Raw genomic sequence first — 14919 nt, 5'->3', positions numbered from 1 at the left:
CGTGCTCTGCCTACGCCGTGGAGCTGGGCCAAGAGTCCTCCCACACTGCGTCCCATTGGGCTGCTTTCTCCGGCTGTTGAATCCATAACTTCAGACCCCAGGACATGGCCAGGGGCCAAGGCCAGGGTAATGAAGCCAAACTGCGTCACAAAGGGAGGAAAAGGTCCTGAAGTGCCGGGATGAAAAGGTGACCGGGGCACTCGCTGTCCCCTGCCAGCACGGATGCCTTCCGTTGTCATGGTTGGGGCGTGGTGGGAGGAAGAGATGCTCCGGTCCCACTGAGCGCCTCTGGACCCCCAGCCTGGGAGGAAGAAGAGGGGCATGGTGGGAGGGCATTGCTCCCATTGGTATGGTGGGCCCTGCCTGGGCGTTGGGGACATTGAGCTCTGACAAGCTCCTGACGCTGCCCATGCTCCCCATGCCTGCCATCCTTGAGGATGCTGGCTGCCACTTTTACCACAGCTGCTTGCCTGTCATGGACCCCAGTCCAGATGGGCTTGGGAGGTTGGATCCAAGTCCCATTCCTTTCTGAGCCCATAAATCATTTCTCAGCCTGTTTGCTGTAACCTGTTCCTGTCTATCATTGTTGTCCCAAGCAGCTAACTCTGCTCCAGCAGAACTGTCACTTCAGAACACCCAGCAGCATCATGGGGCATGTGTCTCAACTCCCTTGTGACTCAAGTGTTCCTTCCAGTGTCCCCCTCCCCTTCACCTGTGCCGGAGGCTATAGCCTGTCTCCGTAGGATGCCAAATCATGCAGAACCCGTGGAGTTGATGGATAACCTGGTCCCCAACACCCACCCCTGAGCCCTCTCCAAATGCCCTTGATAGGAGGCAGGACCAGTGCTGGTAGGAGATGCCAGCATCTCCGCAGGGCTGGAACAACCAGCCCATTAATTCCAGGAAGGTTGATAAGGCACTGTGCTGGGCCATGCCATGCCGTGCTGGATGTGCAGAACCCATGGATGCTGGGATTCATGGTTTTGTCCCCTGGATGTGGGCTCCTTGATAGCTGCAGATGCCGGCTGTGCTTCCAGGAGCCAGCAGCTTGCTGGGACCTTGGGTTCAGGTGTAGCAGAAAGATCAATGAAAATCCCTTTCCCCGGGTGGGAACAGGGCACCATCCTTGAGATGAGGGATGACCCAGAGTGGCTGCAGGCCTTCTTGGGAGGGTGTGCCAATGCCAGAGCAGAAGGACAAGCTTGATTTGTCACCCCCGTGACTGCTGGAGGAGCATCAGGGAATTGGGCTATTTGGGCAGGAGGTGTAAGCATGAGGGTCTCTGGATAGTGCCAGTCCCAGCACAACACGGGCAGGAGCTTGCAGGGCTGAGGCTGAGGTGTGCTGGAAGCACCTTGCTTCATCTGAGTTGTTTTCGCCTATGCTGAGCAGTACATTTACAACAACCCTTGTGGTTCCCACCATGTTTTACACCTCAAACACCACCTGAAGCAACTCTCTCCAGTGTCAGCACATATTCCCCATCAGGGTGGCTTTCCAGAGCAATATGGCATTGTCAGCACAACCAGCAATGACTCTCCCACTGTGGGTTTGCATCCCTCTAATCCTCCATCAGCCCAGGTGTGGCAGCTGCTGGGGTGGGCAGTCACAGTGATCTGCAGTGCTGGTTGCAGGGGCCCCCAGTGCAACGTCCTCCCCCCGGCTTCATCCCTGTGCCAGTGTTCTCGGTTCCGGGCAAGTGGTGCTCCCCCCTCATTTACACCTATGCCCTGTTCTCAGTGCCAGGGGTAATGCGTGGGTCCACAGGATGGGGATCCATCAGCCGTGACTTGGCCTCCCCTGGACTTCCCCCATCGGCACTGCCTGGCTGGGGTCGGGATGTCGCTCCGTGTGCCCTCCCATTGCCGTATGCCTGGTGGAGGGGTGGGACACTGTGTACTGCCTAACACCCCTAATAGCACTTTGCAGGAGTTGCCTGGGGGCAGTTCTGGTTAAAAAGCGTTTAATTGATTACAAAACCATGTAGCAGTGGTGGGGGTTTGCATAATGCTCTTAGTGGGGGAGCTGGCAGCAGCTTTCAAGGGGGGGAACTGGGAATTGCTTCTCCAGGAGAAGGGGAGACATAGGGGTGAAGTGAACCAGGGGATCCCCATAGCAGGGGAGGGGATCCTGGGTTGCACCTTTTCCTGCTTCACACCTCTGGGGTGGCTGGTCCCACCTTGCAGAAGAGTTTCCCTGGCCCATTCACCCCATCCCAGCACCCCATACTGCTGTGCCCATACTGAGGCACAGGTTTAAAACCCTGATGGGGCATGCTGGGCTCTGGATGGGAATCCGCAGTGCTCTCAGTTATAGCTGAGTGCTGGGGAGCTCGGCTGACATCCCAGGGCCTGCTCCCAGCCCTACCTCTCTCTGCTTTATAACCTGCCTCTGCTCTGGGGGAAGCCTTGAGCCAAGGGGGAACAGGGCTCAGCTGCTGATTTCAGTGTCTATGGTGGCATCATCTGGCATTGCCCCATCACCACCACAACCCACTGCTCCATGTCCCTCTCCCCTGCATGGGGAGCTGATGTGGGGCCTCTGGAGTGTCTGGATACCACTGTCGGCAGTGTCATGCACTGCTCTGGGCTCAGCTTCTCCAGCTGGTGCTGGTGGCCCGGAGAGCTGCACTGGGCTGTGCCCAGGTCCCTGGGAGACTGGGTTCCTCTAGGCTAACTGCCAACCCATGGACCACTTGAACACCCAGCTTTTGGGAAGCGGGGCAGCTCAGCAGGAAGGGAATGACGACAGAGGCATTGGAGGGAAAGCACTAGGGGAGGGAGGGGACGGTGGCTGCAACCTGCCTCCTTCTGCCATCCCTATAAATGGGAGGGAGCAGCAGCAGGGTTGCACCTGCGGGACTCCAGCTCTGCAGGAGAGGCAGGCAGGGAGGGACGGACGGACGGACAGACAGACAGACAGACAGACAGACGGAGCTGCTCTCACCTCCCTTTGAGCTTCCCAGTGCTCTGCCTGCGTGGAGGCCTGAGGCATGCAGACCAGGGGATGGCCACTTTCTACCTTCGTGGGATGCTGCATATGGATTCTGCACGGTATGTCCTATATTTTAATGCTAACGCACGTCCTGTATGAGCCCTTGCAGGGCACAGCAGGTACACTTTGTGAGATGCTTTTCTCTCCTGGTTGCACTGGGAACTCCTCTTATGACCAAGTCCTCACAATACATTGCAGCCAAAGAGCTAGGAAAAGTGTCTTATGGGACAGGCATCACCCTGAGGGGCTGGCTGCAGGCATGGACCCATGGGAGAGGTGAGAGCCCAGCCTTGGAGCCTACATGCAGCCCCTCCAGCAAGGGATCCAAGGGAAGCCAGCGGGGCTGCAGAGACACTCCCATCCCTCCCACGTCCCAGGAAAGAGCAAACTCCGTGCTCCAGGCTGGGGCCCCCTTACACATGCTTCCCATGATGTGGTGGCGTGGGGTAGGTGGCGTTTCCTGCTCTGCATGGAAGAATTAAGATAAAACACGGATTTACTGGGGTAGAGTGTGCCCAGCTAACCTGGGGGACTTGACTGATGAGCTTTGTTTTCTCGGAGATGGAGAGGGAAGCTGCTGAGCTCCTCTGGCTGAAGAGAGTTGGTGCAAAAAGCCAGGGATGATGGCAAGGAAGCAGCCTGACAGGAGGGGGAAAAGGGGGTTGGGGAGGACAGACCCCTCAAGGACTGGTCTGGCATAACATTAATGACTCCGGTACAAGCTATCCCCAAGTTAATGATCTGAGGCAGTGGTGAGGTCGGAGGCACCTCTGCTGCCGGGGGATGCGGTTGTCTGGCAGGGGAACCTGATGAACCGGAGCACCGAGATGGGGAACAGGCTCCGGCTGTCGCGCTGAGGTGAAACCCTGCTGGGGCTCACCCTCGGGGTGCCCTTTGTCTCCCTTAATTGCAGCTGCCTAAAGCCAAGCGTCAGCAGATCTGCCTGGCTCCTCCAGAAGCCAACGGTGGCAGATTGGCCTCCCCAGAGCTTACATCCCTGTCCTAAAAACAAGACTGGGTGAACGTCACTCATGGGTGCCAGAGGGTGCTGGGGTGTGCGGTAGTGTCTCCTCCTTTGTGTAAAGCTCCTGGATGTGGGGCAGGACTTTGACAGCAAGAGGAGGGAGTTGTAAGCAGGGCTTGGTCCTGGGAGTTAATATTCCCTCCACAGGCAGGGAACTCCGGATGGCTGCACCCAGCTGGAGGAGAGGGGTGGTCCCCTTTGCTTTATCTGCAGCAGGAGAGAGGGATTTGCCATCAGGGAATATTTCACTAAGCCCTGGCTCTCCTATCTGCCAAAGGGCTTTGAGTAAACTGTATTTAAATGTCCCTCAGACACCCAAAAGGTGAAAAAATGGAAGAATTACACACACACGCCCCAGCTCTGCAGAAGCAATTGTGCTCAGGTTTGTCCCTGCAGCAAGGTAAAGAGGGCTGAGAGCTGTCCTCAGGCGGCAGAGCTCCACAGACACCCTCGGGGCTATGAACTAGACTTACTGGGCCCCAGCTCTTCCCAGTGGCAGGCAATATCATCCGCGGTGCCCTGGTTGCAGTGTCTGCCTTTGTCCTGGTTGCAGCATTTGCCTTTGCCTCTAGGCTTGCACCAGACCTGTGATGAGTTGTGTCCTGTCTCAACTGGCAGCAGCTGATGCTGGGGCCGCAAAAGGCGCTGTGCAGTGCTGTGCCTAAGGCAGCCCAGGCTGCGCTCCTTATCTGTTAAATCAGAGACTTGTAAGGCCACAGGATGAGGCAGTAGGGTTTAAGAAGGGGTGGGATCTTCCTGATGCTCAGCTGACAGAGACACATGGCTGATCCTGACAGGCTGCTGGCTCCAGTGCCCAGCGTAATGCTCCACTTTGTGTCTCTCTGCAGGGCTTGGGGATGCTGCTGCAGTCCCTGTTACTACCGAGGGGCCATTTGCTGCTGGGACAGCTTCTCCCATCACAACAGAGAGCAAAGGGCCCGGTGCCCTGGTGATGGGCACTGTGGAGACAAGCACCTTAGAATCTAATGCTGAGACAGTGGAGAAGATCCTCACAGAGAGCCCACCAAGCCCATCCTTTCCTCCCGGGGCTGAGCCGAATGCTTTGGTGACAGCAGTGAGTGAATACAGCTCTACAGCACCAGCTTTGACAAACGTGACCAAGCCTCTTAACACGCCTCAGGATTTTGAGAGGGGTTCGGCTGCTCCTGCTGCAGCCACAACCGCTGCTGCCATCTCTGCACAGTACCCTGCTGTCACCCCAGAAGCAGAGCTTGGTGTAACAGTGGCCGGACCCGACACCCCCCTTGGGACCACCCCTCTCTTTCCAGATATAAAGGAGGACATTGCGGTTGTGACTAGAGAAGGAGAAGCTCTAAACCCCACCACTGAGTCCCTCCCCGCCACCCCTTCGCCAGCACAGCCAACTGCTGGCAGCCCTGTGGGTACCGGTGTCACCATGCTGCCAAGCCAGGGGCTGACCACAGCCACGGGAGCAGTTGAGGAAGGTGTTACCCTGCCTCTGGATACCCAAAGTGAAGACAGTGCCAACTCCTCGAGCCCCAAGCCCAGCACTGGGGGGCTGCTTACAGCCCAGCAGGACAGAGCGGTGAGTGGAGATGTGGGCATCACCCCAGAGCCAGTGGGAGAAATGACCCCAGCTGCTGAGGAAAGTTTCTCAGCTTCAGTGCCTGGAGATGCAGGAGATGCAGTAAACGGTGAATTCAGCCCAGCTGCCTCAACCTTCCTGCCCCTGGAGAGCCCAACAGTGTCGGGAACACCAGGAAACCTATGGGAGCCCTCCCTCCTCCCTGGCCACACAGTGCTGAGCCCAACTACTTCACTGGCACCGGCCGGCAGTGAGGATGGGGATGGACAGGGAACCCCCAGGGTGTCATTGGAGGCTCCTGGTTCAACCCTGTCACCTGCAGCCAACGAGGCACCCACGGCAACAGAGGACCCTGCCGCCTCACTGCTAGCCCCAAGGGTTCCCGCGGATGTACTGAGTGGCATAAATCCCCCAGTCTTGGCCACTGCACTACCCAGGGGGGACATGGGGGCTGTACATCTGGCCAAACCATCCCTGCAACCTGCCCCATGGCAGACCCTCACTGGAGAACAGCCGCCACTGCCTGCTGCTGCTCTGCCATTCCCCAGCGCCCCTGGGGCTGCTTACCCACCCCTAGGAACTGGGTCTGGCGCCCTGCCTGCAGCTGATGATGGGACAGAGACACCAGGAAGCCCCAGCCTCACTGCTGATCAAGGAGCACCCGTGTCTCCTTCTCTCGGAGGGTCACAGCCATGGGAGGTGGCAGCTGGTGGTCCCCAGGATGCTGATGGCACTGGCTTGAATTCAGCTCCAGATGCTCCCAATCCAGCATCTTTTGTACCTGATGGACTGGCATGGCCCACTGCTGGGGTCCAGGGTCAGGGGGCTGAGGGTGCAGGGGACACAGCACAGTCAGGAGGTCCAGGGAATGGCAGTCTTTATGCAGATACCCAGAGTGACATGAATCCTTCAGCCTTCAGCACTCAGCAGGACCCTCTTACCACTGGAGAGCTTCCGGCAGGAGAAACAGGCGCTTTGATGAATGCTGAACTGTCCCCTCCATCAGCTCCTGGGGACAGAGCAGCAGCAGGAGCAGTGCCACCACTGGGACAAGGGCCCCTGCCTGGTCCCTCACCTCCTGGCAGTGCTGGCCCAGAGCCTGGTATCTTGGGGGCTGAAGGACCAGGGCACCTGCCTGGTGAACCTGCCAGTGCCCCTGGGGCTGCTTACCCACCCCTGGGGGGTGCAGGCGGCCCTGTGTCTGGGGCAGAGACACCAGTGAGCCCTGACCTCAGTGCTGCCCACGGACCTCCCCTGCCTTCGTCCATCGGGGAGTCACAGCCACTGGGAACAGCGGCTGGTGCTCCCCAGCAACCAGGTCTCCCTGAAGCCAATGGACCCAGCACCGGCTTGACTTTGGCATGGGATGGCCCCAGCTCAGCAGCTTTTGGACCGGTGGGACCCCCATCAGCTGCACTCGGGGTCCAGCCTGGCACAAATGTGGGGCTGCCGGCAGCAGGGGAGCACGGAGCTGGCCCAGCAGAGTGGGCGCTGGGAGGAGCGGGCAGTGGGACTGGGTTTGAGCCACCCCTGCTTCCTGCTGCAGGCAGTGGGCCAGCGGCTGGGATGGGTCAGCTGCCTGGGGCAGGTTCCTCATTTGGTCCTGCCTCTCCCAGTGGTGTGATTGCAGCACCCTCCATTTCAGAGGGTGATGGAGCAGAACCCATCCCAGCCGCAGCCCTTGGCCCTGACAGCCTGTCCGCAGCCTCTGGAGACAGTGAAACTGGTTCAGAGCTTGCTCTGGTGCAGGGGACTGAGAGCAGAGGGGATGCAGCACAGGCAGGAAACCCAGAAAAGCCCTACACAGAGACAAGTCCTTCAGCCTTCAGTGTTCAGCAAGATCCATCTAACACTGGAGAGCTGTCAACAGGAGAAACAGGCACTTTGGTGAATCCTGAACTGCCCCCTCCATCAGCTCCTGGGGACAGAGCAGCAGCAGGAGCAGTGCCACCACTGGGACAAGGGCCCCTGCCTGGTCCCTCACCTCCTGGCAGTGCTGGCCCAGAGCCTGGTATCTTGGGGGCTGAAGGACCAGGGCACCTGCCTGGTGAACCTGCCAGTGCCCCTGGGGCTGCTTACCCACCCCTGGGGGGTGCAGGCGGCCCTGTGTCTGGGGCAGAGACACCAGTGAGCCCTGACCTCAGTGCTGCCCACGGACCTCCCTTGCCTCCGTCCATCGGGGAGTCACAGCCACTGGGAACAGCGGCTGGTGCTCCCCAGCAACCAGGTCTCCCTGAAGCCAATGGACCCAGCACCGGCTTGACTTCGGCATGGGATGGCCCCAGCTCAGCAGCTTTTGGACCAGTGGGACCCCCATCAGCTGCACTCGGGGTCCAGCCTGGCACAAATGTGGGGCTGCCGGCAGCAGGGGAGCACGGAGCTGGCCCAGCAGAGTGGGCGCTGGGAGGAGCAGGCAGTGGGACTGGGTTTGAGCCACCCCTGCTTCCTGCTGCAGGCAGTGGGCCAGCGGCTGGGATGGGTCAGCTGCCTGGGGCAGGTTCCTCATTTGGTCCTGCCTCTCCCAGTGGTGTGGTTGCAGGACCCTCTGTTTTGGATCCATCCAGCCCAAGTGCTTCTGGTGCTCTGCTACCTTCCCTGGGTGCTGGGCCTGAGGTCCCTCCTGCTTCAGAACGAGCAGGTGAAACAGCTGGTGATGGAGCGTCCCTGGGGCAGTTCCAGGCCCCTGCTGGAGAGGGACCAGCTGGTTCAGGAGCCCCTGATGGAGAAACGAGAGCCATGCTGCAGTCTGCAACTTCTTCCCCATCTGCAGAGGGGTTTTCATCACCCGAGACAGCTGTCGAGGCTGCTAACGGAGCAGCCCTTCCTGCAGCTGCTGGTGGCTTGAGCACAGACTTGGAGGCTGCTGGCCCTGAGGAGCGCCTTGTGCCTGCTCCTGGCATCGAGAGCAGTGCCAATCCTGGACTTCCTGATGCAAAACTGAGCCAATCCAATGTGGTGGAGCTGCCTGGAGTATCCTCAGTGAACGGGGAACCTTCCTCTGGTGCCAGCCTGGGAGAAAGAGCAGGAGCCATCACGCAGAAGACGTCTGGAGCACCGGCCCCATCTACCCTCACCTCCCCTTTGGAGGTGCAGCCCCCGGTCCCAGTGGCTCCTGCCAGCAGCGGCATTTCCAATGACATGGCCACCTCTACAGCTGCTTCTGTGCCTCTTCCTGGGCATGGGCTGAGCTCAGGGTTGGCACCCAATGGGAACATCAACTCTGCCCCTGGTACCCAGAGTGGGAGCAGACCCCTGATGCCAGGGGCACGGGGTGGGCTGGCAGGAGATGCTGGAGGTGCTCAAACATGGTCTCTTGAAGATGAGGTGGCCTCAGGGATGCCAGCACCACTGGGAGAGGTGTCCCCCCGTGCTCCTGCATCCCCCGGTGCTGCCCTGGCACTGCCTTCTGCTCCACAGAGGGAAAGCTCTGCAGAGGGAGAGTCCACCAGCCCCAGGCTTTCTGCTCCGCTTCCAGCATGTGAGTCAGCAGTGGGGTTCTCTGCAGGGGGAAGGGGAGACCTGGGGGCTGCTGCACCGGGGGAGCCTGCCCTGCCCCTGCCTGCCCACCAGACGGAAAGCCCTGGAGCCCCCTCTAGGGATGCTGACAGCCCCGTGCCCGGGGAAGCAAGTGCCATGCTCCCCGGAGCGGCTGCAGAACAAGGGAACACGGCTCGGCTCCTTCCTAGCACAGCTGGAGCCACGGTAGATATGGAGACCGCTGCTCATTCCCCGCTGGGGGGGAGCCCAGGGCTCCCTGGTCTTCCTCCCGCTGGGATCAGTGCTGGCAGCCCCACATCAAAGACCCTGGGGCCGGGACCTGTCAGCGGTTCATCCCCAGCCGCTGTACAGCCGTTCCTGGGCAGTGAGCTGACAACCAGCCCAGTGAACCGAGCCCCTGGCACTGGTGGGTCGAGCTTCCCCACAGCCTTCCCAGGCCAGGGGGAAGCCCGGGTGGGGTCCCCAGCCACCACCAGCCTGGCCCCACCAGTCCCCATCCCTGGGGACAGGGAGGCACTCCCCGGGCCAGAAGCAGCCACTGTCATCTCCCGAGCATCATCCCCAGTGTTTCCAGCTCCACCAGAAGGGCCGGCGGCTGCCCCGACCCCACTGCCTGGCCCTGCAGGTATGTGATGTATCCTGACTGACCATCCTGGGGGACATCTGGTATCCAGAGACCAAGGTGGCTATCTGGGGCCAGGACCCCTGGGGGAGGCACACCATAAGGACCTCCTGCACATGAGCTTGCATTTTTGGCAGGCTGAGCCTGCCTTCAAGTATGGTCCAATCAGCTTGAAAACCCATTCCCCCCACATGCTTTGTTTTATTTAGCAGACATAAATATGGGACTGGAGACTGTGGACATGTGTAGAAACTGCTGTGAGTGTGAAACTGCTGTCCCCCTGCCACAGTCCCATACAATGTTTTTCCCCTCCTAACAGCAGTCCTTCAACACAGTGCCCCAGCAGGGCTGGAGCAGGAGGGGACAGTGACCACAAAGGCCATCACAGCCTGTTTAGCAGAGCTGTGCATGTGTAAGGCAGTGGACGGGGTGGGAGCAACCTCCTGTAAGGGAAGGTGACACACAGGGTGCCCAAGTGGCTATTGGCAGTGTCCCCCCAACCTCCTGCTGCCCAGGCTGTGTCCCTTTGGAAGCAAAATCATTTCAGCCCTTCGAGTGTTTGGCACACACCAAAGGCTTTGCTGTAAGTGTGCTTTGGGGGTTGTTTTTTTGCTTTCTTTTCCAGTTGCAGCTGTGCCCCTCTACGAGTACGGAGTGAGGGAAAACGATCGGCAATACGTGGAGAGGAGAGTGGATTTTAATTCTCCGCTTTTCAAGCCTGAGACTGGATTCCCATTTGGGAAAACCCTGCGTGACTCTCTCTACGTGAGTCTACCTTGGCTACTTGGTCTACCCTTGCTACAGGGCAAGCTGCCATCCCCCAGGAACCTGGGTAGGCCCCGGCGGGCAGGTGCCTGGGATGGAACCATGTCGGGGGCAAATCAATTGGAATGCTGCTAGGGTCTGTTTATGGCAGGAGGTGGCTTTGTGGCCACATCGGTGGTGACCTTCCTTGGCCTTGCTCAAAGTGGGCTTGGAAATGGGAGGGCTGCTACTCCTGCATTATAGGATGATCGTCGCCTGACGGAAGGATCCCTCTGCTCAGTTTACAGACAACGGACAGATCATTTTCCCAGCCTCAGACAACAGCATCTTCACATACCCCAACCCCCCTCGCAGCGGCTTTAATGGCCACGAGGAGGTTCCCATGATTGCTGTGTTTTGGGACAACGCTGACTTCTCCAAAGGGGTTGGCACCACCTATTACCAGGTAAGTGAAGGCACTGGGGTGCATGTTTGCATGAAACACCTTTTGATGATAAACTCATCACCTATTCTGTGGATGTCCCTTGAAATGTGTAATTGATGGAGCCCAGCGTTTCCCTTTTCTGGGCCAAATCTAAGAGCTCTTGGTCCTGTGTGTGTCATGTCTTGAGCTATCGAAATCTCATCCAGAGCTTCAGTTGCTCCATGGCATGACCCCAGTCTAGACCTGTGTTTGCCCTGCCGGGAGCTAACACAGACATGGGTGTACCCAACCCACAGGAGTACATCACCCTCAACACGGCCAAGCCTCCATTTGTCCGTGATGTGGAAGCAAAGGTTCAGCGGTACCTGAGGTCCTCCTACTCTGCAGCCTGGACCCTGAAGATCACCTGGGAGAGGGCACCCGCCTACACAGCGAGGACTGACACCCGCAGGGTAAGGGGCTCATGGAGCTCAAGAGCTCACTGAGTTGTCAAAAAACCCAAGACCCATGGTTGCCTGTGCCTAAAAATAGCAGCCAGTTTTGTGAAAAAGGTCAGTCTTGAAGATTTTTGCCAGAAGAACTGGGCTGTGCCCATGTTTTTGATGTTTTTCAGGGTTTCTGGGGGACATCTTTAGTTGAACTTCCCCTGCTCTGTAAAATTTTCCTCTTTAATGTGGTAGGAGTTTACTGTGCACCAGAAACACTGCTCTTCAGGAGCATAAAACTGGGTGAATATGAGGCTTCTCCTGGAACATCAAAGTAAATGGAGTATCAATGCAAAACCATCACATTTTCCATGCAAAATGCAAACCAGCCCAGGCTGCCTTTGTCTTGCACATCGGGAGCTCAGCCCTGCTGTTCCCTAGCGAGCACTGACCCACAGCCCTGATTTTAAATCCAACAGCTTTGCTTGCTTTCTTACCTGTCTGCAACACTTCTCCCCAGACGATCACGTATCAAGCTGTTCTGACCACTGATGGCTTCAGGTCGTACATCCTGATGCTGTACCAAGACGGAGGCATGCAATGGGATTACACCAGGCTTGCTGCCACCAATGTGCTCATCGGTTACACCAGGTACAGCAGGATCAGCACCCTACCCCTGCCTCCTCTGAGCGTCAGGCTGTGTCCCACCACTGGCTCTGTCCAGTTTAATCCCTTTCCCTGCATCCCATGAAGGACGAGGGACAGCCCAGATGGGGTCTCCATGCCCATATAGCCTAACATACGGGGGTCTCACAACCAAATCTGCCCCACTAGTGTCTGTATCATGCTGCAGCACACTGACTTGCTGGGCTGTGCTTGTGATAAAAACCACACATCCCCCTGGGAGCCTGGGCCCAGAGCATCCCGGTGGTTTGGGTAGAAGGAGTGGGGAACAGGGGATGTTTGCTGAACTTTGCACCAGTGGAGGGAAGGGATTTCCGCTGCTTGGCTGGAGCAGTCGCTTCCTGCCTCCTCGCATTACGTCTCACCCCATGAACGCTGTCTCCAGGGTTTCCTCATTGCTGCAGCTGGGTAAGGAAAAGGTGGCTGGAACAGGAAGCGTGGGCAGCACAGGCGTGTGTGTGTGCACGTTTGCCTGTGCATGACCACTGGTGGTTTCTGCTCCATATCACCCTGCGAGATGCTGGAAATCACGGCAGCTGCTCACAGGGGGTCTTGAGATGTCTGCGGGTTCAGCCATGATGCAGTAGGTGCATTTGTAGCACCCAAAATTAACTGCATCCCGTAGAGAGGAGGCAGCGGGCTGGGGTAGCTGGTACCTGTGCCCTTGTGTCCTCAGAGCTGTGATTTGGGTGCTGCGGGTCCCACTGGCTCAGGATCAGAGCAGCTGAAGGGCAGGCTGGGGCTGAGATAAACTTGCACAGGAAGAGCAACCCCTGATTCTTCCTCTTTCCTCTGCATGCAGCGGGGATGGCTTTTACCACAACGATGACCTGACTCAGAGACCTCCAGCCGCTAAATATCGCCCTGACCAGTTCAGGGGCTACAACACAGGTAGTGCCGCACAGCCAGGGGGGTTCACGCAGCCCCTCAGGGAGCCGGGAAAGAGCTACGTGGGGAGGGAGATGTCCCCAGGGGATGAAATCCAGCCTAACACTGTGGCAAGGCTCCCACTGAGTTCACCAACACCAGGCTTTCCCCACGAGCACATAGAACCATAGAGGCAGCCAGGCTGGAAAAGTCCGTTAAGATCACCAAGTCCAACCATTATCCCGGGACTGCCAAGACCACCACTAAACCATGTCACTGACAGCCTCATCTACAGGGCTTCTGAATGCTTCCAGGGACAACGATTCCACCACTGTTCCAATACCTGACTGCACTCTCTGTGAAGAAATGTTTCCTAATATCCAATCTAAACCTCCCCTGGCACAGCATGAGGAGGAAACTCTTGTCCTATTGCTTGTTACATGGGAGAAGAGACTGACCCGCACCTCACTACAGCTTCCTGTCAGGTTGCTGTAGACTGATAAGGTCTCCCCTGAACTTTCTTCTCTGCAGACTACACCGCAGGTCCCTCAGCCATTCCTCATCACACTTGTGCTCCAGACCCTTCACCAGCTTCCTTGCCCTTCTCTGGGCCTGCTCCAGCACTTCAGTGTCTCTCCTGTAGTGAGGGGCTCAGAACTGAGCGCAGTGTTTGAGGTGCAGCCTCATCAGTGCCAAGTACAGGGGGATGATCGCTGCCCTGGCCCTGCTGGCCACACTGTTTCTGATACAGGCCAGGATGCCATTGGCCTTCTCGGCTGCCTGGGCACCAGCTGGCTCATGCTAAGCTCCATCAATCAGCCAGGCCCATTTCCACTGAGCACATTTCCAGCCACTCTTCCCCAAGCCTGTAGCATTGCCTGGGGCTGTTGTGACCCAAATGCATAAAATGCTTCCAGTGGGTACCAGCTAGTAGGGCCCTAGAGACAAAAGGTACCACTGGGTACCCCGAGGCTGAAATATTCTCGATGTGCCCATGGACCCTTTTTGTTGTAATGGCTCTGACCCAAGGCTTTCTTCTTTGGCAACAGCCTCTCCCCATTTTCCTGCATTTGGGTGGCTGTTAAGCATGAAGTCCCAAGGCTAGGGACAGCGTGGGCTTAGCTTCTAGCACCAGCGTCACTCAGCTCTTGCCTCAAGCCAAAGCTGCCCCTGTGGTCCCTTGGCCGGAGGTGACAGCTCGTGGTTTCTGTCCCTGCTCAGACCTCCGCGGGCTGTGGATTTACAAGCTGGAGAGCCGAGTGGGCATCAACTACCGGCTGAAGTGCCTGGCATGGACGGGGCGGCAGCAGGAGCCGCGGGCATGGAGCCAGGGCCTGCCCGCCTGCCCCTGCTCCCTGCAGCAAGGGCAGCAGGACCCCCGCTTCAAGCGCAGCCGTGGAGGTAAGCGGGCACACCACTTCCCTCCGTCCTCGTGTCCAAACTGTCCCTTCCCGCCTGCCCTGCGAGGGTGGCTGGGGTCCTGCTGGCAGGGTGGGCAGGTGATCCCAGGAAACATGGCAGGAGAGGGGCTGCCCTTCCCTGCAGAGACAGGGAAATAGAGGAGGGACAAAGGCTGACCTGTCCCTGTCTTATTAGACTGGATGGAGCTGGTCTAAGCTGTATGGGGACAGTGGGGATGGACCCTCCACAGCACCCAGGTCTCACCCTGGGGGACCACTTGGATGGTGTCTGTCAGTCCCTCCAAACCCCCATAGCATCATGGGTGGTGCAGTGGGAGTGATGGATAACAAGGAGCAAGCCCCAGCCCTGCTCCGTGTCCTGAGGCAAGGATGCTGGCTGGGGAGAGCTGTGGCCTAAGGCTCACTGTCACCCCATTGCAGGCTGGTGGGCTGCCCGTGTCTCCATGCTGCATTCCACCTCTCCCAACCAGCATGGTGCTGGCATCCGCTGCCTGTACGACAGTCAGGACCAGCTCATCGAGGGGCGGCAGGAGAGGTACTGGAGACCCTTCAGGCAGGCGTCTCCCTACCGTGGTAAGCATAGCCACCCCTGGCATCCCCCGGCTGAGGCTGGCATCACTGTAGCCTC

General features: G+C 58.3%; 1 protein-coding gene across 3 annotated transcripts in view; it reads left to right on the top strand.

The window, feature by feature from the left end:
- The first annotated feature begins 2888 nt into the window (after nt 1–2888).
- The window catches only part of LOC136011848 (mucin-4-like), a 13468-nt gene continuing 1437 nt past the window's right edge, over nt 2889–14919 (top strand). For all 3 annotated transcript variants that reach the window (XM_065674307.1, XM_065674306.1, XM_065674304.1), the window contains exons 1-9: nt 2889–3053; nt 4867–9063; nt 10331–10470; nt 10751–10915; nt 11191–11346; nt 11840–11970; nt 12806–12894; nt 14092–14271; nt 14712–14864. In XM_065674307.1, coding sequence (XP_065530379.1) covers nt 2993–3053; nt 4867–9063; nt 10331–10470; nt 10751–10915; nt 11191–11346; nt 11840–11970; nt 12806–12894; nt 14092–14271; nt 14712–14864 — 5272 coding nt within the window. In that variant the 5' untranslated portion in view covers nt 2889–2992. The remainder of the gene's footprint in view (nt 3054–4866; nt 9064–10330; nt 10471–10750; nt 10916–11190; nt 11347–11839; nt 11971–12805; nt 12895–14091; nt 14272–14711; nt 14865–14919) is intronic.

Source organism: Lathamus discolor, chromosome 3, assembly GCF_037157495.1.
Source record: "Lathamus discolor isolate bLatDis1 chromosome 3, bLatDis1.hap1, whole genome shotgun sequence".
NCBI classification, from domain to species: domain Eukaryota; kingdom Metazoa; phylum Chordata; class Aves; order Psittaciformes; family Psittacidae; genus Lathamus; species Lathamus discolor.
Note: the sequence above shows the minus strand (reverse complement) of the source record. Positions and strands in the feature narration are given on the sequence as shown.